Source organism: Muntiacus reevesi, chromosome 12 (genome assembly GCF_963930625.1).
Source record: "Muntiacus reevesi chromosome 12, mMunRee1.1, whole genome shotgun sequence".
Lineage (NCBI taxonomy): Eukaryota > Metazoa > Chordata > Mammalia > Artiodactyla > Cervidae > Muntiacus > Muntiacus reevesi.
In genome coordinates, this window is record NC_089260.1 from 46,762,970 (window position 1) to 46,785,476 (window position 22,507).

The window sequence follows — 22,507 nt, forward strand, 5'->3', positions numbered from 1 at the left end:
AGACAAAAAGAAACTATACAATAATCTGGATACCTGACCTTTCTGGCTTTTATGACTCCAAAGATTAAAAAGATTCAGGACCTTCCTTGGGAAATCAATTCACTGCAAGAATCTTCTTATTCATGTCAATCTTAATTTCTTCTACTGCGGTTAACACTCATTGTTCATTTGCCAAAACAACTTTTTTTAACTTATAAAAGGGATACATTTTTACTGACAAAATTAACATAATGCAAAAAACTCAAAGAATAAAAAATCAACAATTTAATCACCCAGTGATATTGAAAACATTATATATATGTGTAAGTATATACATACATGTATGACATAATTGAGTCCATAAATTTTTTGTAATATGATTGTGTATACTATCAAACTTTTTCTATCTCATAAAATATTTTAACCATATGTTAATGGCTTTGCAATAATTTATTTAAGGCAAATCAGTTTATCTTTATTTAAGCCACTCATGTCTTATTTCTCTATTATAAATAATGCTGCAATTCTGCTTGATAAATATTTATACCATACATGATTTTTCCTTAATAGACAGTCAGACAAGGAAACATACTAAGTATTCAGAATAAACTTTTGAATTCGTGAAAAAGAATGATGGTTATTATTACATTTCTTTTAAACAACTGATAATGAAAATAATCTAAGTACATGAAAGTATAAAAAAGAAAGCAATTACCTTGTGAAAAAAGAACAGGATGAATTTTAAACCCTCCTCCATTTTTCAACCGTTGAGGCAGTTGTTCAAAATGATAACTATCAATGTAGAAGTAAACTTTCAGAGCTTGCCGGCTTCCTTCTGCTTGATAAGTAAGAGGAACATCTAAAATGACATTTAATGTTATATTACTTCCTATCATCAGGGTATGTTATATAGTATGTTTGTTAAAAACTAGTATTCATCAATTACTTTACATTAAAAGTACCCACGTATAGTAAGTTCAGGTTCGGCATATTTAACAGCACTGTTTGGTGAAAGAGTATTAAATCAGGTTCTCATTAGCTACTGCAACAGGTTTATTACTGTACTGTATATAAAATTCTGTAACAGAAAACTTCGTTACATTTTGACACACCAGACGTCTCAGTTAACTAAATGAGAAGTTTAGATACGCATGGTTTGGAATCAGAATCTCCCAAGGCAGCTGCCTCATTCATATTTTAGTCAAGATGACTCCTTGGGGTACACTTGTGAAGTAGCGTGCAAGAAACTGAGTGCATAGCAACCATTATCAAAATTAGCATTGGTTTTGCAAAGTCCACTCTCTGAGCACCAGATCCAAAAGGTATTACCTCTGTCCCTGCCTTACACTCATTAGACATTATCTGTTTAAATTCTTTTAGAGATCCTAAATTTAATTACTCACAACGAAACTCCAACCAACTTGAAAAGCTGGAATGCTGCAGTAGTATTTCACAGTGCTATCATAAATCCTTCTTATTTTACGATACTTGTCTGTGACAAATAACTTCCACTTCATTAAAAAAGAATGCAAACTCTTCCTAAAAGGCTACAATAGTCACATTAACCAGTTTAAAGTTAAGGCCAAAATAGAGTAAGTATTTAATATATGTTCTTGACTCAATATTATTTTTACCCTGCTTCTTGAAATAAAACTGTATAAAAGTAGAGCTCAAGATTAAATACCATAAGTGATCACAAATTCCAGGTTTCTTACTAAATGTATCTAATTCTGCATATCAATAGAGGACTTATTGTATAAACATCTACAATTCCTCTTTATACCATATAATTATGCTTATTTTTTGTTTCTTTTTTTTAAGGGAGACATGAAGAAATTGAGGTTAGGAAAGAGAATAAACAAATTTCACAGTTGAAGATTTGGAAGTTAAGTGCATTTTAATGAGTGGGAAAATTCTTTTTTTTTTTTCTAGTACTAAAAGAAAAAAGATCCATGAATACTAAATAAATTAGAGATTAAAATATACAAAATATCTGTATCCTCTAGTTCCCCTTTCCATACAATGCCTCTCATATATATTATAATTTTGTTAAATTCTATCCCTTAGTTCCAACGTTGTCAATCTCTGTATTTGGATATTTGTATTTGTAATCTCTGTATTTGTAAAAGGACAACGTTATTGGAAGGAAAATGATAATGCAGCAGTATCATATTACTGGGTTAACAACGCACAAATAAAGATGCTACACCAGGAATTAGGAAACTGAAAAATGATTGAAAATGATCAAGTATACTAAATCTAAAAAGTGGTTAAAACTAAGAGTGCTATGTGAAAGACTTTTCCTCAAGGTATTTGCTACATATGTAAAAGTACAGGAGATGCTAGTGGTAAAGGATCCGCCTGCCAATGCAGGAGACCTAAGAGACATAGGTTCTATCCCTGGGTTGGGAAGATCCCCTGGAGGAGGACACAACAACCCACTCCAATAAGCTTGCCTGGAGAATTTCATGAACAGAGAAGTCTGGCAGGCTACAGTCCATGGAATTGCTAAGAGTTGGATATGACTGAGCAATTAACACCTTCATTTTCACTAATTACATCATATGACATGGGAAATATTTTGTACTTCCTCTATACCAAAGTGGGTCAGACTGCCCTTTTATTCCTTTGTATCTCTCACTAGTAGCTAAGGTCCATGCCAACCTTAGGGATTTTATTTTACTTAATCAATATTATATCCCTAGAACTTAGTTCAGTACCAAGCATATTATATACACCTTATAATTATTTGTTCAAAGAAAATGAAATATCTTTAATCCAGATATTTAAGTTCTACTTGCTTGACTTGCATTTTTCTTTAGAATCTCATTGTTCCTTAATGCAAAAATAAGACTGTGAATAATGCTAAATGTAGCTTTTTTAAAAGAACACAGATTAATAAAGCAGAGACAGTGGCCTCAAATATTTACTGAATACTATCATAAGCCTTACATAGTGCTAGAGACTTTCAAATACATTATTTTCTTTAAGCCTCACAATCCCATGAGTCAGGGAAAGCTAACATTCTCCTGCTTGCAGATGAGAATAGAGCCTGGATTTGAACTTGGATTTCTTGATGTCAAGGCCCAGTGTTCTCTATATGCTTCATGCTTCCAATCCTCTGGACTCAGTCCTTCCCTTATAGACACTCAGCCAACTAGTCTTCATCACAGTGATGCAAGTTAGTCAATCTGACCCCTCTGCTTCTAGGCTTACAGAAAGATCAAGTCACATGCAGTTAATAAAAAAGCTTTAGTTTTCTAACACTATTTCAATATGATGTGATGACACTTGGGTATAAATAATTCTCTTCTTTCTTAAAACAACTCAAAATAATAACTATACTATCATAACAGTTTAAATTTGCTTAGAATACCTAGTATCATAGCAGTGGAACTGACTTGTCACTGGAGAACTAACTTCAAAAGTTGAGATTATGCTTCAGGGAAATACATAAAAATGTACTGCCACATAATATAGCAAAAGCTTTGTGCTTATTGTGTCTACATTTATAATGTTATTTATATAATGTCAAAATATTATGTACATGGTCTCAATTACCTTTATTATTTAGTATATATTTCAATATGCCAAAGTTAAATCTCTCATAATGGATGTGCAGCAAATATTTTATCAAACTTAAAATACTGGTTCATCTCCAGCTCACTCAACAGACCATTCACCAGTAATGTCATATTTGAATCATGGACAACATGTTCCTTTAAGGTTACGGTTCCTCAGGCAAAATTTAAAAGAAAAAGTATCAGGTTACATTGTGAAAATAGAGTTTCTCTGTCTTGTAGTGAAATTATTCCTATATTATTCAAGTAAATGAAAATATATTCTATTTTATATCTGCCCACAGAAGACCGTACAATTTGCCCAAATAATATTATCCTTAGCAAATAATCCCCGTTACCAAATACTCCCTAGAATACAGCCTAAATCCCTAACATTGTAATTCATGTTTTTGTGCTCTCTCATTTATCAGTGGAGATGACACTTTAATAAGATTCTATTCTCTCTGCCCACATAATTTAATACAGACAGGATGAACCACTTCCCATCTCCACAGCTACCCTCAAGGTCAAGCCGCCGTCATCCCTCACCTGGCTCACTGCGAGGCCTTCCTAAGTGGCCTCTCTGCTTCTGCCCTGCCTGGTAAGGTTCACTCAACACAGCGGCACACGCTGCCTTTATTTTAGTATGTGCCATTCCCCTGCTCGGTGGCTCAATGAGAAAGGCAAAGCTCTTTCAAAGATCAGCCTCCTCTTTGCTCTCAGCCCCTTCTCCTTACCGCTCTCGCTCCAGGCACCCAGCCCTCCCTGCTCTCCCCAGAATGTGTCACACATGCTCCCACCTTGGGATCTTTGTTCTCACTGTTTCAGTGAACCTGGAACACCCTTCTTCAAAATAGAGTAGGTCCTTTACTGAATTTCTACACTCTCAGATGCAAAAATACATTCACAGGATCTGCATTCACAGATTATACCAACTGCATGTCCAAAAAAAAAAAAAAAAAATCAAGAAAGTTCCAAAAAGCAAATTTGAATTTGCTTCCAACCAGCAACATTTTGACCATTTACATTGGTATTTACATCAGAGCACTTATTAATATATTGGTATTCTAAGTGATCCAGAGATAATTTAACGTATACGGGAGGATGTGTGTAGGTTACATGCAAATACCACATCATTTTATATGCTACTTGAGCATCCGTGGATTTTGGTATCTGAGAGGTTCCTGGAACCAATTCCTGAGAGATAACTCTGTCTGTATGACTTGTTTCTGGTCTTCACCCTCCTCCTTAGAATGCTTCCCTTCCTAGCATTACACACAGGCAACCTTTCACCTGCCCCTTCATTTTCCCTCTTTGTTCTTTTCTATGTCCCTTCATGCAGTCATATTATTATCTTCTAATTTATCATCAAATTAACTCATTTATTTCCCATATTATTTATCTCTGTCTGCTTAGTCCTCTACTCCATCCAGCACCTGGAAATGTGCTTTGCCATAGTAGGCATTTTAGAAATTTTTGATAAATGATTATCATTCCTAGATAACAAATTAAATGAATATTTATTGAGTCCCTATTTATTGTACTAGATATCAGAAATGTGAAAATAAATAAAAACCTTTCCAAGTCCTGAAGATACAGATCTTCTACCATAATTCATAGGACCCTTACACTTATTGATAAACAAGAACCAGAAAAATAACAAACTGCTAAAAGATTTCTTGGCCCAATAGATATATTTTAAACCTACATGTGACAATATAGGTTGAAGTGGTATATAAATGATGATAACTTGCAGAAACTAAAAGATACAGAGATTAAACCTTAAGAACTATTTCTCTGAATGTAGATTTCTAAAACAATGCCCTTGTCAGGCTTAACAATGGCAAATTGCTAAATGAAAGGGATACTTTTCAATCTTTCAATTGAATTTCATAACTTCTTTGCAACATTAGATACAACCAAGTTCTGTCAAAATTTTTTTCTTCATTCTGCACAAGTTTGTTTTTCCTTCTACTTTTATAACCATAAAACCTTTCTGCCTGCTGCACTGTATAAACTGAATTGATATTTGTTCATTCATCTCCTTGAAAAAAACACATTGTGCTTTTTGTTTCAGGCATTCTCTTGGGTGCTGGAGGTACAACAATGAACAAGACAGGAAAAAGTTTTGCCATCTTGAAAACTATACAGGATGAATAAATGAATCAAAATAGTTAATATGATTATATTTGTACACATTAAAATTTTGACATGGATGAAATAATCTTTGATTTCCACTTTTAAGCTAGCAAAAATGTAAAATATGTGTCTACTCCTTCAGAATTAAATTATAAATTTTAACAACTATTGTCAGATCAAACAATTATAATGTCTTTCTCAATTGATTTGATCTAAATATTACACAATGTGAGCATAACTTAGGTCTCTGGCTCTAAATGCTCGTGTATATTGCCTGCTAACACATTCTCTACAGGATCATTTGAGGATGAGCAGTGGAAACCCAATACAGTCATTTTTGCTATATAACTGTTATATGTTACAGCAAAAGTTTTGGACGCCTCAGAGATTGTCTACATAGCTGGAAATATTAGGGCAGTTCTTTTACTAAAAAATAGTGACATGAAAAAAACAGCAGAAAGGACAAATGTTCTATCAACCCATTTATAAAATTCAGAGAGAGAAAGCAGAATCAAGGTTAGCAGGGACTGGAGAAAGGGAGGAAGATAATGACTATTTAATGCATATGGAGTTTCTGTTTGGGAGGATGAAAAAGCTCTGCAGATGGATGGTGGAAATGGTTGCACAACATTTTGAATAAACTGAAATGTACACCGAAACTGATTAAATGGCAAATTTAATGGTATGTATATTTTATCACAATAACAAAAAAGAAAGAAAAGACAATCTTGAGTAGCACAAAATTTGCTGCACACACTCCAAAAAAGTTTCAGAGGTCAGATTAAGAGATAAAAATATCAGTATAAGATTATAAGATTAGGTGTAGATTTAACTTATATATACTTTCTATCACTTCCCCAGTTGGTTTTATTAATTTACACTAAAAATAATTTTATATATATAACTTAATCTTCATATCAAATATATTCATATCCAGGTTTTGTCATATATTGTTTGATAACAAAATAAATCTTATAAAACACATATGAAATATTTAACTACTTACTTGCAACCAATGGTTCCTCTTCTGATGGTTTAAAGTAAAAAGAAACCTTTTCCAAATCAAACAGTGCAACCAGTGTGTCTTCTAGCATGGCTTGTTCATCTGTCTAGAGAGAAAGAAAATCAATACATGATATGATTGGATTGTTTGAGATAGAGCATAACATAACATTACAAAACATCTCCAGACCAAAACTAGCTTCACTTGTGTTTTATTTACATACAAACCACATTATCAACATACCTAAGAATTTATTGCCTAAAATGAAATGAACTAATCTTCGGATTTACAAGTTTCTTTTGTAGCTTCATGTTTTTCTTTTCCTCTACTGTCTAAACAATTCTGAACAATTTTTCAGTCTATTTTGTAGCTAGATTCTAGTTATACTGATTTTATTTCTTAGTTACAGACAAATGTGTACACATAAACATCTTATTTGCCTCTAAATCTCTATAATCTTATAAATGTAACAGCTGAAAAGAAAAAATACTGTTTTCTTAAAAAGCCACAGTACATAATGGTCATTGTATTTTAAAATAAGATAACCTATGCATTATTCAATTTGCAATTTATGAAAACTGTGATAAAATCAATTTGCATGTATGTGATGATTTTTCTTCCAAAGAGTTTGGGGACGAGAATCATTTTCACTTGCTTTTATAGGGACTTACTTCCCTGGTGGCTCAGAAGGTAAGGAATCTACCTGCAACCCAGGAGACTGAGGTTCAATCCCTGGGTCAGGAAGATTCCCCTGGAGAAGGGAATGGCAACCCACTCCAGTATTCTTACCTGGAGAATTCCATGGACAGAGGAGCCTGGTGGGCTATAGTTCATGGGGTCACAAAGAGTCGGACATGACTGAGCAAATAACACTTCAACACTTTTCAATCTAGAATCTTGTGAATATGAGATCTGATTTGTTTTAATCTTTCATTTCATTCCTATATTTTACAGTTGAGGTAGGTAAGATCCAGACTTACTAGCAAGCAATTGCATATCTCAGTATCATCATCTTTTAGTACTGGGTTCTGGGCATCCTATTAGCAGATTAGTGTAGTATCAAAATCTTTTACTAATTTGGTCATGAAAGTATAATTAACTTTATCATACATATCTTTTCTTTGAAAAGTAACATTTATTTCCTTAAGAAAATCAATGGTCCTTTTAAACAATAATTTTAACATGCTATGTCCTCATTTTTAAAAGTTGCTGTAGCTTATAATCATATTTTGGGGGCAGCATAAGTAGAGGGTGGAGATGGTAAAGAATTTCTATTGTGTGGGAAAAAAAATACAAAGGCAGCCCCAGACCCCAAAGAAGGACAGCATGGGTAACAAAAGGTTAACAGCATCATCACTTTGTACCTCAGTTTGGTACTTAATATAATGGATGGTATACAGTCAATGCTGGATAAATGTTTATGAGATTCTTACTTTTTAAAGTCCGTTGGAGGGTAGAAAAATGCTATAAATCTGAAATTGTAGGGACGGGACTAAAGAATGAGCATTTTTCCAGTTAAGAGGAATATATATACACAGGAAGAAATGTCCCAAACAGGCATTATAATACGTAGATGTGGTTAAAGTCATACCCAAGGACCTAGGACTGTGCTCAGCACCCAGAGACACACAGACTGCCAGTGACTGCAGCTCCCAGCGAGCCCTCACACTCCCAGGAGACTTTTATGCTCTTATTACAGAGACAGAAAGATTATGGGTTTCCTAAACTTTTTAAAACTTTTGGATTTTTAAAATTAATTTTTAAAAATTAACTTAAGGACTGTTGTTGTTTAGTTACTAAGTCATGTCTGACTCTTTTGTGTCCCCATGGACTGAAGCCTGTCAGGCTCTTCTGTCCATGATATTTCCCAGGCAAGAATAGTGGAGTGGGTTGCCATTTCCTCCTCCAGGAGATCTTCCCAACTCGAGGATCGAACTTGCGTCTCCTGCGCTGGTAGGCGGATTCATCATCACTGCACCAACAGGGAAGCCCAACTTAAGGGTATCAGACACCAATTTAAAATAAAAAACAGCTTTCTTGAGATACAATTCACATATCATAAATTTCACCCATTTTAAGTGTACAGCTCAAGGGCTTATAGTATATATACAGAGCTGTGTAACTGTCACTATCATCTGATTTTAGAATATTTTCCCCACTAGCATTGAACCTCCATATACCTTCCCCCAATCCTTAGCTCAAGGAAATGAATAGCCTACTATTAGTCTCTAAAATTTGTCTTTTGTATGATTACACAATAATGTAATCAAATAATACAGTCTTTTGTAACTAGTTTATTTCTCTTACAATATTTTCAAGGTTTATCCAAGTGGTAGCATGAATCAGTAGCTCACTCCTCTTTATTGCTTAATAATATTCTATTGTGTAGATATACCCCAACTTGATTGTCACTCATCATTCAGTTTTTGGACAATCGGATTGTTTTCACATTTTAGCTATTATGAATAATTTTTCTAGGAACATTTGTGTACATGTTTTTGTTAGAACATGTTTTCATTTCTCTTGGATATTACCTATAAGTAGAATTTCTGGGTCATATGGAAATTCCATGCTTAATATTTGGAGGAACTGCCAAAAATGTCTTCCAAAATGACTGCTCTCTTTTACATTCCCTTCAACAGTGTATGAGGGTTGTAATTTCTCCACATCCTCGCCAACGCCTGTGCCTATCTTTGTCTTTTGGATTACATTCATCCACATCTCTGTGACACAGCATCTTATGCAGTTTTGATTTGCATGTCCCCAGTGGCTAAAGGCGTTGATCATCTTTTCACGCGCCATTTATACTGTCTTTGGAAAAATGTCCATTCAAATCCTCTCTGCCTGCTTGTTAATTGAGTTGCCTTCTTATTCTTTAGTTTTAAAAGATTCATTATATAATTTGGATGTAAGCCAGTTACTAGATGCATGGACTACAAGTTTTTTCTCCCATTCCTTTGTAGGTTTACTTTCAAATAAAAGTACCAGCACATGACCGGCCAATGGCAGGTATTAAGTAAGAAGAGAATACAAATGAAGCCTCATTAATTAATTCATTCATTCAACAAACACTTAATGCCTACATGTATTAAGAAGTGGGCATTGGATCTTATGTAATTTTTATTTGATAGGCAAGGAGTAATTAATATTTATTTTGTCTTTAAACACTTTTCACAAGAGGGGAAAATATGCTGTAGGAATGAAATAATGATTAAAGGCCCTTAGAAGAAATGGAGTAGCCTTCATAGCCAACAAAATAATCTGAAATGCAGTACTTGGGTGGAAACTCAAAAAAGAGAAAATGATCTCTGTTCATTTCTAAGGCAAATCATTCAATATCACAGTAATCCAAGTCTATGCCCCAACCACTAATGCTGAAGAAGCTGAAGGGTTCTATGAAGACCTACAAGACCTTCTAAAACTAACACCAAAAAAAGATGTCCTTTTCATCATAGGGGACTGGAATGAAAAAGTAGGAAGTCAAGAGATACCTGGAGTAACAGATAAGTTTGGCCTTGAGTGAAAAATTAAGCAAGGCAAAGACTAACAAAGTTTTGCCAGGAGAATGCACTGATCATAGCAAACACTCTCTTCCAACAACACAAGAGGTGACTCTACACATGGACAAAATCAGAAGATTAATACTGAAATCAGACTGATTATATTCTTTGCAGTCAAAAATGGAGAAGCTCTATATGTCAGCAAAAAAAAGACCAGGAGTTGACTGTGGCTCAGATCATGAACTCCTTACTGCCACATTCAGACTTAAATTGAATAAAGTAGAGAAAACCACTAGGCCACTCAGGTATGACCGAAATCAAATTGGTTATGATTATATATTGGAGGTGATGAATAGATTGAAGGGATTTGATCAGGTAGAGTGCCTGAAGCACTGTGGACGGAGGCTCATGACATTGTATAGGAGGCGGCAATCAAGACCATCCCTAAGAAAAAGAAATGCAACAAGGCAAAATGATTATCCAAGGAGGACTTACAAATAGCTGAGAAAAGAGAAGTGAAAGGCAAAGGCGAAAAAGAAAGATATACCCATCTGAATGCAGAGTTCCAAATAATATCAAGGAGAGATAGGAAAGTCATCCAAAGTAATCAGTGCAAAGAAATGAAGAAAACAATAGAATGGGAAAGACTAGTGATCTCTTCAAGAAAATTAGAGATACCAAGGGAACTGTTCATGAAAAGATGGGCACAATAAAAGATAAAAAGGGTATGGACCTAATAGAGGCAGAAGATATCAAGAAGAGGTGGCAAGAATACACAGAAAAACCATAAAAAAAAAGATCTTAATCACCCAGGTAACCATGATGGTCTGATCACTCAACTAGAGCCAGATATCCTGGAATGTAAAGTCAAGTGGACCTTCAGAAGCATCACTACAAACAAAGCTAGTGGAGGTGATGGAATTTCAGCTGAGCTATTTCAAGTCCTAAAAGATGATGCTGTTAAAGTGTCACAATCAATATGTCAGCAAATTTGGAAAACTCAGCAGTGGCTACAGGACTGGAAAGGGTCAGGTTTCATCTCAATCCCAAAGAAAGGCAATGCCACAGAATGTTCAAACTACCACACAATTGCAGTTATCTCACACATTAGCAAAGCAATGCTCAAAATTCTCCAAGCCAGGCTTCAACCGTACATGAACCAAGAACTTCCAGATGTTCAAGCTGGATTTAGAAAAAGCAGAGGAATCAGATTGCCAACATCCATTTGATCATAGAAAAAGCAAGAGAATTCCAGAAAAACATTTACTTCTGCTTCTTTGACTACGCTAAAGCCTTTGTGTGGATCACAACAAACTGGAAAACTGAAAGAAATGGGAATACCAGACCACCCTACCTGCCTCCTGAGAAATCTGTATGCAGGTCAAGAAGCAACAGTTAGAACCAGACGTGGAACAATGGACTGGTTTCAAATTGGGAAAGGAGTACATCAAGGCTGTATATTGTCACCCTGATTATTTAATTTATATGCAGAGCACATCATGCGAAATGCCAGGCTGGATGAAGCACAAGCTGGATTGCAGGGAGAAATATCAATAATCTCAGATATGCAGAAGACACCATGCTTATGGCAGAAAGTGAGGAGGGAATGAAGAGCCTCTTGATGAAAGTAAAGAGGAGAGTGAAAAAGTTGGCTTAAAGCTCAACATTAAGAAAACTAAGATTATGGCTTTTGGTCCCATCACTTCTTAGCAAATAGAAGGGGAAACAGTGGAAACAGGGACAGACTTCACATTTCCTTGCACTCCAGAATCACTACAAATGGTGACTGCAGCCATGAAATTAGAAGACACTTGCTCTTTGGAAGAAAAGCTATGACCAAACTAGAGAGCATATTAAAATGCAGAGACATTACTTTGCCAACAGAGATATGTCTAGTCAAAGCTATGGTTTTTCCAGTAGTCATGTATGGATGTGAGGGTTGAACTATAAAGAAACCTGAGGGCTGAAGAACTGATGCTTTTGAACTGTGATGCTGAAGAAGATTCTTGAGAGTCCCTTGGACTGCAAGGAGATCCAACCAGTCCACCCTAAAGGAAATCAGTCCTGAATACTCATTGGAAGGACTGATGCTGAAGTTGAAGCTCCAATACTTTGGCCACCTGATGTGAAGAGCTGACTCATTTGAGAAGACCTTGATGCTGGGGAAGATTGAAGGCAGGAGGAGAAAGGGATGACAGAGGATGAGATGGTTGGATAGTAACACGGACTCAATGGACATGAGTTTGAACAAGCTCCGAAAGCCTTTCATGCTGCAGTCCACAGGGTCTCAGAGTTGGACACAACTGAGCAACTGAACAAAAACATTTCAAAATTTTCTTTAATTAAATCTTTTCTATTTGATTATATTAGCATCCTAATAAAAAGTTAATCACACACGTGGAGTGTATAAATTCTTTACAAAACAATGTAACTCTGTTTCACTGAATTTTATTCAATGAACTTCCTTATCTTATCATTCCAGAACTTTTTGTGACCATGTAGTACAGCTATTACCCTATCCTCAATACCACTGAAGAAATACATTATTTTGATGTGCAAACTCATATCTATTCATTTAAAAACTCAACCATGTTACTTGGAAGCTACATTTACAATGTGTACTTTAAAAGACAAATAGAACCTCATGCTTAAATCACAATTATATATAACATGCGCCTCTGGTTTAAATAACATGAACATATTTGCTTTCACACATCATGACAACTATCAGAGCCACAGGAAGTATGTGTGAAAAAGCTCTAAGTTCACTGCAGTCTCCTCAAATATTTTTGAGATGCTTTCTTCATCTCTGCTGTGGACCACTGATGCATAAACACAGAATATTTTACAGTAATTAAGACAATGTTCTCAGATTTAACAAGACAAACACGCACACAAAGGAAGGAAATAAAACCATTCGACACATGCAAATTTTAACCAGATTGCCAGACAGTATGGCATGCAAGTCATTAGAGCTCTTCTAAGAGCATCTTCCAGAACATGGACCTCAGGGGGAGCTCGGGGTATCATGGCAGACTCTTTCTTCTGTACTGGAAATAAGCAACCAACACAGACAAACCCTCTTTCCTCTGCTGACCTTTCTCAGCCGGTGCTTAGGGATACAGGAATTAGTAACAGATGGAGACTTTCTCAGCTTTTAGCAGCCACAGAGAATAAATAAAAATTAGGAAAGAAGAAATACCTTTGACCTACTTATTAAAAGTATATTTGCCCATGGAAAAATATACCTTTTTTTAAGGAGCTGGATGGCTGCAGATATAATAACGAATTGCTAGTCACTCAGTCCTGTCTGACTCTTTGTGACCCCATGGACTGTGGCCCACCAGGCTTCTTCATCCATGGAATTCTCTAGGCAAAATTACTGGAATTGATTGCTATTCCCTACTTTGGCGGGGTTTCCTGACCCAGGAATGGAACTAGGGTCTCCTGCTTCGCAGGTAGATTCTTTACCATCTGAGCCACCAGGGAAGGATAATAATGAACAACCACTTTTTACTGGGAATAGGTCCCAATGTATGTTACATTTGGCACAGCCAGTGGGAGGCACTGTGATTCCTTACCAAGTTCGGTGATAGAAGGGACTGAAAGTGAAAAAGAACTCCTGCATTTGCTATCTGGTCCAGCCACCTTCTGCTGGCCTCCCACGTTTCCATCTCGCTTTCCTTGCTGTTGTCAAACATCTGGTTTAAGGCCGCCATGAGCTGCTCGGAGAAGGCACAGACAGTGGCTACCAGGCTCTGGCAGAAAACCATGTCTCTTCGGAGCTGTGTCTCACTATCTGTGATGCAGGAGAACATAAAGATGGTTTTGTAAAATGTCATAATTGAATAAAACCAGTTCATTAGGCATCTGCATTCACTGTTATTTCATTCTCTCTCTAAACTCACACCATGGGAAAAATGTCAATTCAAGCTCTATTCGTGAGCACATACTTTTCAGTAAGTATGCTTTTTACAAAACATGGAGTACCAAAAAATGTTAGAAACATTAAGATCTTTTTCTTACTTGATATTGTGACTTGATTTTCCAATCACTAAATTGTTTTATAAAATCCAAGGAAATAAGGTTTATTTACTTTTTTTTTAGTGATGGAACATAATATGCATTGTTGTGTGACACTTTCCCTAAAGGAAATTCAAAGCCCAATTTTTCAGTTTGCACTGGCAAATGCAATACAATATTATTAATACTAAATTTTTAAAAATTATCTACTAGGCCTATTCAAATACTAAAAAATGCACATGGGGAAAGAGTACTGATGTCTGACTACTTGTAACAATAAACGAATCTGAATCTCCTGAAGTCACCTATTCAATTTCACAAGCTATCAATAGGTCCAGTTCAGGAAGCCCTATATTTTGTGACATAATTATATATTTACAGTTTTAATATAAATCGACTTTTTCTAGCATACTCATTCTGCAATTAACTGGACTCTCGACTGATCTCCTTTGAAGTTATGTTGACCCTGTGAACTGCCAGTTCTGGACCTCAGGTTTCTCAAATGGAAAGCAGCCATGTCCCTGAGAACTCAATCACAAAGGGTTTACTTCTCTGAGACACAGGGTATATACAAACTACATAGCAACATAAACACCAAGCCACATAATCTGTACACTGAAAAATTACTCATACTAGAAAAGCAACACAGGTGAAAAATCAACATATTCCCAAATGTATACTGAACATGTTGAGGGCTTGCAAACTTCTGAAATGAAGAAGCATTGTCAATAATTAGTGTATAATATAAATAAACATGCTGTCTTTATTCAGCTGTGAGTTCCTCTTGCTTTATTGATGAAAAGGCTTATTTTTTTAAGTTGTTTAACCAAGGACATGAAACACCTGCTTTTAATGACTATCAAAGCATAGGTACACATAATTACTGCTTGTTACTCAGTTTCACTGTTAGTAAAAGCTAGTCTTGAAAATTTTTATTAGAAATAAGATTAAATATGAAAAATAGCTAATTACATAATAAAAATATTTATTGATTAGGTTGAACTCTATGAACTTGCTGTTTTGGTAGGTCAACATGATTGAATATGGCAATTCCATATGATTCAATCTGTTAATTTAACAACAACATATGTTAGACATTTCCCTTAAGTATTAAATATCATGTGCCCCATTAGATTGAAAAGAGTGTTTTACATGTCATTATAAAATGGCTAAACTGGGAAACAGCTTTGCCCAATTTCAACTAAGAAAAAAGCAAAACACCTGTTCTGTTGTACATAATTTCTAACAGTGTGTAAAGATATTCAACAAATACTTAGTGAATTAAAATAATGAATCAGTAGAGTGACTGACTAACAACTCAATTAAGTGAATTGAAAATGTATGCATTCATTCTCTGGCTTCCTGAAATGACTGGATTCAGTCTGACTTAAAAGGGTGATTCTTGGTTCATGGGCCCTCTGACTGTGGGACATCCTACTGCCCTCTCCACTCAGCAAACGTGAAATCGTTCTTCAAGAGTCAATTCACTGAAATACTGAAATATTACCTCCCTTTGTGAAATGTCCCCTCTCCTTCAGGAAGTTGGTATACTTCTTTCTGCCCCACCTCGGGGCTGGGGGTGTCTCCCCCTGTGGGAGGGCTAAGGACCTAGCACTTTGAGAGTTTGCTTACATGCTTGTTTCCCAAGGGACAGTCAACATTGGGGCCGGGGGAGTTGGCATATCGTGTGATTTATGCTCAGGTACTTCAAAGGCAGATAATCTGCTTTCAACCAGCCATCCCACCATCTTTAAAGTATATGATTCTAGGTATTAGATGCCTATTTTTAAAATAGGAGCTATTCCTACTTCTTAGATCTGTGATAAAGATAAGTGGAATATGTTTGTTCTCTACGTATTTCTGCTTTGCCAATAGGTTCATCTGTACCATTTTTCAGGTGTAGAGAGCAAACATATGAACACCAAGGCGGGAGAGGGGGCTGGAGATTGGGCTTGACATATATACACTATTATGCGTAGAACAGATAACTAATGAGAACCTAATGTACAGCACAGGGAACTCGACGCAGTGCTCTGTGGTGGCCTAAATGGGAAGGAAATCTAAAAAAGAAGGAATATATGTATACGTGTAAGTGATTCACTTCGCTGTAAGGTAGAATCTAACAACATTGTAAAGCAGCTATGCTGTTGTTGGTGGTGTTCAGTTGCCCAGTTGTGTCTGACTCTTTGCGACCCCATGGACTGCAGCATTCCAGTCCTCCCAGTCCCTCACCATCTCCTGGAGTTTGCCCAAGTTCATGTCCATTGCATCGGTGATGCCTTCCAGCCATCTCATCCTCTGACACCCTCTTCTCCCTCTGCCCTCAATCTTTCCCAGCATCAGGGAAAGCAACCATACTCCAATAAAAATTAAAATAAATTAAAAAAGAAAATAAAGCTGAATGGAGGCTCTGTGTTCTTAAAGTAATAGACTTCAAAAAAAAAAGATAAATGAAATAAAAAACCATATAAAGCACTTAGCAAGGTGAAATTGGACATTATCAAGATTCTTTCTTTCCCCTAAGCATCTAACATGGTGCCTGGCACACGGGTGCTCAGTTTATTACTGACTAGAGAAGGAACGCCACAATAAAGAAAGAAATCCAATAAGAGAACTGAAAAACATATAGGTCTTTTCCTTTTAATTATGCAGCTGCTCAAAATTCAAGTGTCCATCCTTTACCAAAGCTATTCTCATTTATCATTTTCATCAATAACAACTACAGCAGGAATCACAAGAGCTGCTCCCAGCTTTTAGTAAAAGAAGAAAAGCAAAGAATTCTGTTTTGTTCGTGTGTGTGTGTGTCAGCTTATTTATTATCTTTTGCCAACTAAGAATTCCCATATAGTGAGAACACACTCAAAACAAACGGATTATTACCTATCCATTTGTTTCATTTCAGTATTTGAGAACCTACTTAAATTCACCTTCTACAAACATGTGTAAAAACATTAACACTTCATTTAGTCTAGGCTGTTTAAAAAGCTCAAGTTTCATCTTAAGCTTCCTGATCTAAAAAGAATGAGAAGGTTTCTAGACACACAAGCAATCTGTCATTACTCTGAAGTTGTAGGGAAAAGAAAGCAAAATAAACAAAAAGAAGAGAAAGAAAAAGACAGAAATAAAAGGCAATTAAGAATAATGTTTAGCAGATACAGTCTGCCCTTTTAAAGTGAAAAGCATAATTTTGTGGCCAACAACATGGAGTAATTTGTCTATGTTTGGTACCATTCAAATGTAATAGGGAAAAAAAGAGTCAGGAAATTAAGTAAACAAAAAAGAATTATGATAGGAAAAGATAAAATTTAAATCAAAACAAGAACACCCATCTGAATATTAATAAATAAAGCAACACATTCCAGAACTACTTCTGGAACTGGCAGATCTAAGTCTCAATTTCAAAACTGCCACTATTTATTAATTCACCCAATAAGACATCTTTATGCCTAATCTTCTGGATGCCTCAAAATATGTGGTGACTGTCTACATGTGCTAGTTATGATTCATCTGCTTGAATGAAGATTTCTTCACCTTTAAAACTGTGGAAACAATAATAATGTTCTCACAGAGTAGTTGTGAGAACACAGTGAAATCCATAAAAATGAGGTACATCAACTATGCTATTATTATTAAAGTTAAAAAATGTGACATACTTTTGTTATTATTATTACTCAGTCAAAAAGCAAGGCAAAAACCAATCATTAGAAGGAAAAAAAAGAAAAGGCTCTCTTGTTTAAGTTGGCTCATCCATTCATTATAATTTAAATTTTCCAAGTGTGGTAGATTGTAAAGTAATCACAAATTCTTCCCCTCTCTGTGTCCATGCCTTCCAAACCAATTTCTGATTGTGATTCCTCCCATCAAAAGTACAATTTGTTTCTCCTTGAATCAGAACCACCTACATCCTTGTTATAAACAAAAAATTAGACACAGGTTCACAATAAAACTTATTTGTACAAGGAACTTTACCAAAACCTGGTTCCTTTCTCCTTTTAAATCACATTTCGTATAAATATATGTTCATATATGCTTTCATGCTTTTTACTTGTAATTGAAAATGAGCATGTTTTATATCTTTATCATAAAATACTACAGAAGTATTTTTTTAATCTCTGGAAGGCTTTAGAGAAAGTAGGGATCATATTTCCATCTACTTAGTAAACAGGTGAAGCCACTGCCCTTTGTATCATAACACATCTAAGGTAGTGGGCTATAATAATTTCAAACTCTTACCTGAATATTCAAGAAGAGCCAGGAGTATCCTACACTTTACCTCTGCAGAGAAAGAAAACATACCAGTCAGTTGTTCGGTCTTTTTCTGCAACTAACATATTTTAGTTGTGTAGTAAAAAATAAGCACAAACTTATTATATTAGATAATAAAAATCCCATTCATTTGACAAGCCATTTTTGCCTATCTACCTACATGAATTCTACCCATTGCCCAAGACCCTAAAATCATTTCCAGATCTGAATTATATGAGCCTTGAAACATCATTCAAATCTTGCTATCTTTGTAGATCATCATTAGCTTGCATGATGTTCTATAAATGCCTACAGCTATTATGTATGGTCTTGACCAGTAAATGTCCAATAGCATTTTTTTAAATTTTTAAACTTTTAGAGATTATATATACAATATTTGGGGCTTCCCTGGTGACTCAATGGTAAAGAATCTGCCTGCAATGCAGGAGCCCCAGGTTCAATCCCTGGGTTGGGAAGATTCCCTGGAGAAGGGAATGACAATCCGCTCTAATATTCTTGCATGGAGAATTCCATGGACAGAAGAGCCTAGAATGCTACAGTCCATGGGGTCACAAAGAGTCGGACATGACTGAGCGACCAACACTTCCACTTCCATACAGTATATAAAGAATATATATAATATAGTATAGCTGAGCACTGAAGAATTGATGCTTTTGAACTGTGGTGTTGAAGACTTTTGAGAGTCCCTTGGACTGCCAGGAGATCAAACCTGTCAATCCTAAAGGAAATCAGTCCTGAATACTCAATGGAAGGACTGTTGCTGAAGCTGAAGCTCCAATACTTTGGCCACCTGATGTGAAGAACTGACTCATTGGAAAAGACCCTGATGCTGGGAAAAATTGAAGGCAGCAGGAGGAGGGGACAAGAGAGGATGAGATGGTTGGATGGCATCACCGCATTGATGAACATGAGTTTGAGCAAGCTCTGGGAGTTGGTGATGGACAGGGAAGCCTAGTGTGCTGCAGTCCATGGGCTTACAAAGAGTCAGACATGACTGAGCGACTGAACTGAACTGAACTGATACATTGCTAATAAAGTTAACAGATTAGTGAGAGAGTGTTGACTCAAAGACATAAGGCTCTAACTAGTCAATTTGCTTCCAGTTGGTAGACAGTTTGCTTGCAGTAGGAAAATATTAAACATAAGGAGTTCCTTTATGTGCCCAAGATTATGGAAAATAAAAAAGGTTAGGTGGCATCCTATTCTAAATAAATTCACAGAATAATCAGAGCAACAAAATTAACAGATAAGAAATGCAGTAAATACCAGAGAGGGCATTAAGTTTTACAAGTGAGATACAAGGACAAACGGATTTCAGAAGCAGAAAAGTACCCTGGACTGAGTCAGAAGATCCATCTATTATACACTAACTTTACCATCTTTAGTAAAGTGTTAATCTACTTTGAGTCTCATCTTGCTCATTCATAAGATAACATCTATGGTACCTATTTTATAGTACTGTGTATAAAAAACACATGGTGCTGTGCTTAGTCGCTCAGTTGTGTCCAACTCTTTGAGACCCCAGGGACTGTAGCCCACCAGGCTCCTCCATCCATGGGAATTCTCCAGGCAAGAATACGGGAATGGGTTGCCATGCCCTCCTCCAGGGGATCCTTCCAACCCGGGGATGGGACCCAGGTCTCCCTCACTGCAGGTGAACTCTTTACCATCTGAGCCACAAGAGAAACGAAACACATGGGAATATATATCAAAAGGCTTGGAAAATTATTTAAAGTGCTCTGTACTGATGAAGCACTTTTATTATTGTGACTTGAAACTGGCTAAAGGTGGTATAGAATTTTTTTGAAAGTCTCAAAATTGTAAACGTTCAAAGTTAATTGTCAGGGGGAAAGGGTGGGAAAAAGTACTAGCAAGGGAACAGAGTCGGAAAAAAAAGCCAAACATCAATCTAACAAAGAAAAGATTTTATTACATCATTAAGAGATTGCAATTGGGATCCAACTGGAAAACCCCAGTGAAAAATGCCTTCCAAATCAGATTGATGAGTTTAGATTGATCTAACAGAAAATCACTCTAAGGCTGAGGCAGGGGACTGAATATGATATTTTAGGAGAATGAATCTGGCAAGGACTTATATGGACCAGAAAAGATGAATTATATCAGATGAATTAAAAGGGAAATTAGCCAGAATATGTCTCATTAACTGAAATATGAAGAAAAATGGAAAAACTGAACGAAATTTTAGTTAAAAAAAAAAAAAGCAGCTCTTTAGGATATTAGGACAAAGGTAGAGAAAAAAATGAAAAAAGTACTGCTGGAAAAATGAGAGCTTTCAAAGAGTATAATTTTGGTAGGTAGGCAGCAAAGAGATGGTATGTCGCTAATAGATATTTGAATTTAAGGTGACAGTGGATGCGATTTAGATGGGTATTCTTCCCCACACCACCAAGCAATTCTCCAATCCCAGCTGGGTGCCCTACAATTCAATTTAATTCTGACACCATCTACCTGGATATAGTGACAGATATCACAGGATAAGGTCTCACCCCCCACAGGACTGCACCCCACTCCCACTTCAGACACCACTCACAAGTCCAGGCTGTCTTCTGTGCTTCTTCTGATCAAATGGCTACAGATTAGAGGTTCCAGTGATCCCCTCCTTGGGTTCCATTAATTAGCTAGAACACCTCACAGAAGTCAGAGAAACATTTTCTGACTAGATTAGCAGTCTATTATAAAAGGACAAGATTCAGGAACAGCCAGACGTTAAGAGATGCACAGGCAAGGCGTGGATGGGTAAGAGCGCAGAGGTTCCAGACACCAACACAAATCCACACAAGTTTACTCACAAAAGTGCTCGGTCTCTCAGTCATGACTGACTCTTTGCGACTCCATGAACTGTAGCCCACCAGGCAACCCTGTCCATGGACCTTCACAGGCAAGAAAGCTGGACTGGTGTTGCCATTTCCTTCTCCACGGGCTGTTCTGCACCCAGGGATCAAACCCAAGTCTCCTATGTCTTGTCTCCGGCACTGGCAGGAGGGTTCTTTACCACTGAGCCACCTGAAAAGCCAAATTTCACCAACCCAGAAATGCTCCAACTCTCTCCTTCTGGGTTTTTCTGGCAGCTTTGTAACACAACCATGGTCAATGAAATAATTGGCCATTAGCCACTGAACTCAATTTCCAACCCCTCTCCCCTCCCTGGAGTTCAGGGATGGATGGGGCTGAAAATGTCAACCTTCTACTCACAAGGCTGGCTCCCCTGGCAACCAGCCACCATCTTTAGGTGGCTTCCCAAAGTCGCCTCATTCACAGAACAAAGGACCGCTTTGCCCTCTCAGCACAGAAAATTCCGAAGCTTTTATATCTCTCGGTCCAGGGAAAGAGGATGAAGACCAAAGATATATACATGTTTTTATTCTAAATCACAATACCACAGTGGGCTAACCATACAAATTACCCTCAGTTAGCCAACACTATGATTCCATAACTTAGCTGAGGGATAGGAGACAGACATGATCTTAGTGAAACCACCCTATGACTCTGTTCCCGTCTCGTCTGCTATTTCATCTGCTCTCCTCTGCCCTCAGTTTACAGGCTATGAGTGAATGGTATGCATATTAATGGCACTGGAACAGTCCTTCCTTCATAAAGACCATAGACTTAGATTCTGGCATCATATTTGGTATATATTTGCTAGGATATTTCTAAATCAGAGACGAAGGCATGATGGGGTTCAGAACATGTTACCCCCAAATATGGCACTTTGGAATACTGAGTTATTCATATTTTAAGTTGAAGGACTCTGAGAAACAGTGGGGACAGGAAGGACTCCTTGACCCCACTTTGCCCTGGAAGCAGATCATAAGATGCTCAGGAGAGTTATATCCAGAAGAGAGAGATATCTTTATCTCCAAAGAGGGAGGGATGCCAAAGGAACAGGTCTTGCTACCAGTTTTACTACCCCCTTAGCACATACCCTTTGGTCCTGTAACAATTTTCTAGGACTTTCTGAAAGTGAAAGTTGCTTAGTTGTGTCCGACTCCTTGAGACCCCATGGACTATACAGTCCA

At 36.6% G+C, this 22,507-nt stretch overlaps 1 protein-coding gene across 4 annotated transcripts in view; it reads right to left on the reverse strand.

The window, feature by feature from the left end:
* The window catches only part of PREX2 (phosphatidylinositol-3,4,5-trisphosphate dependent Rac exchange factor 2), a 303,314-nt gene that overhangs the window by 78,139 nt on the left and 202,668 nt on the right, over nt 1–22,507 (reverse strand). For all 4 annotated transcript variants that reach the window (XM_065902847.1, XM_065902846.1, XM_065902845.1 and 1 more), the window contains 4 exons: nt 18,438–18,479; nt 13,763–13,980; nt 6,685–6,787; nt 695–838 (listed from right to left, as the gene is read on the reverse strand). In XM_065902847.1, coding sequence (XP_065758919.1) covers nt 695–838; nt 6,685–6,787; nt 13,763–13,980; nt 18,438–18,479 — 507 coding nt within the window. The remainder of the gene's footprint in view (nt 1–694; nt 839–6,684; nt 6,788–13,762; nt 13,981–18,437; nt 18,480–22,507) is intronic.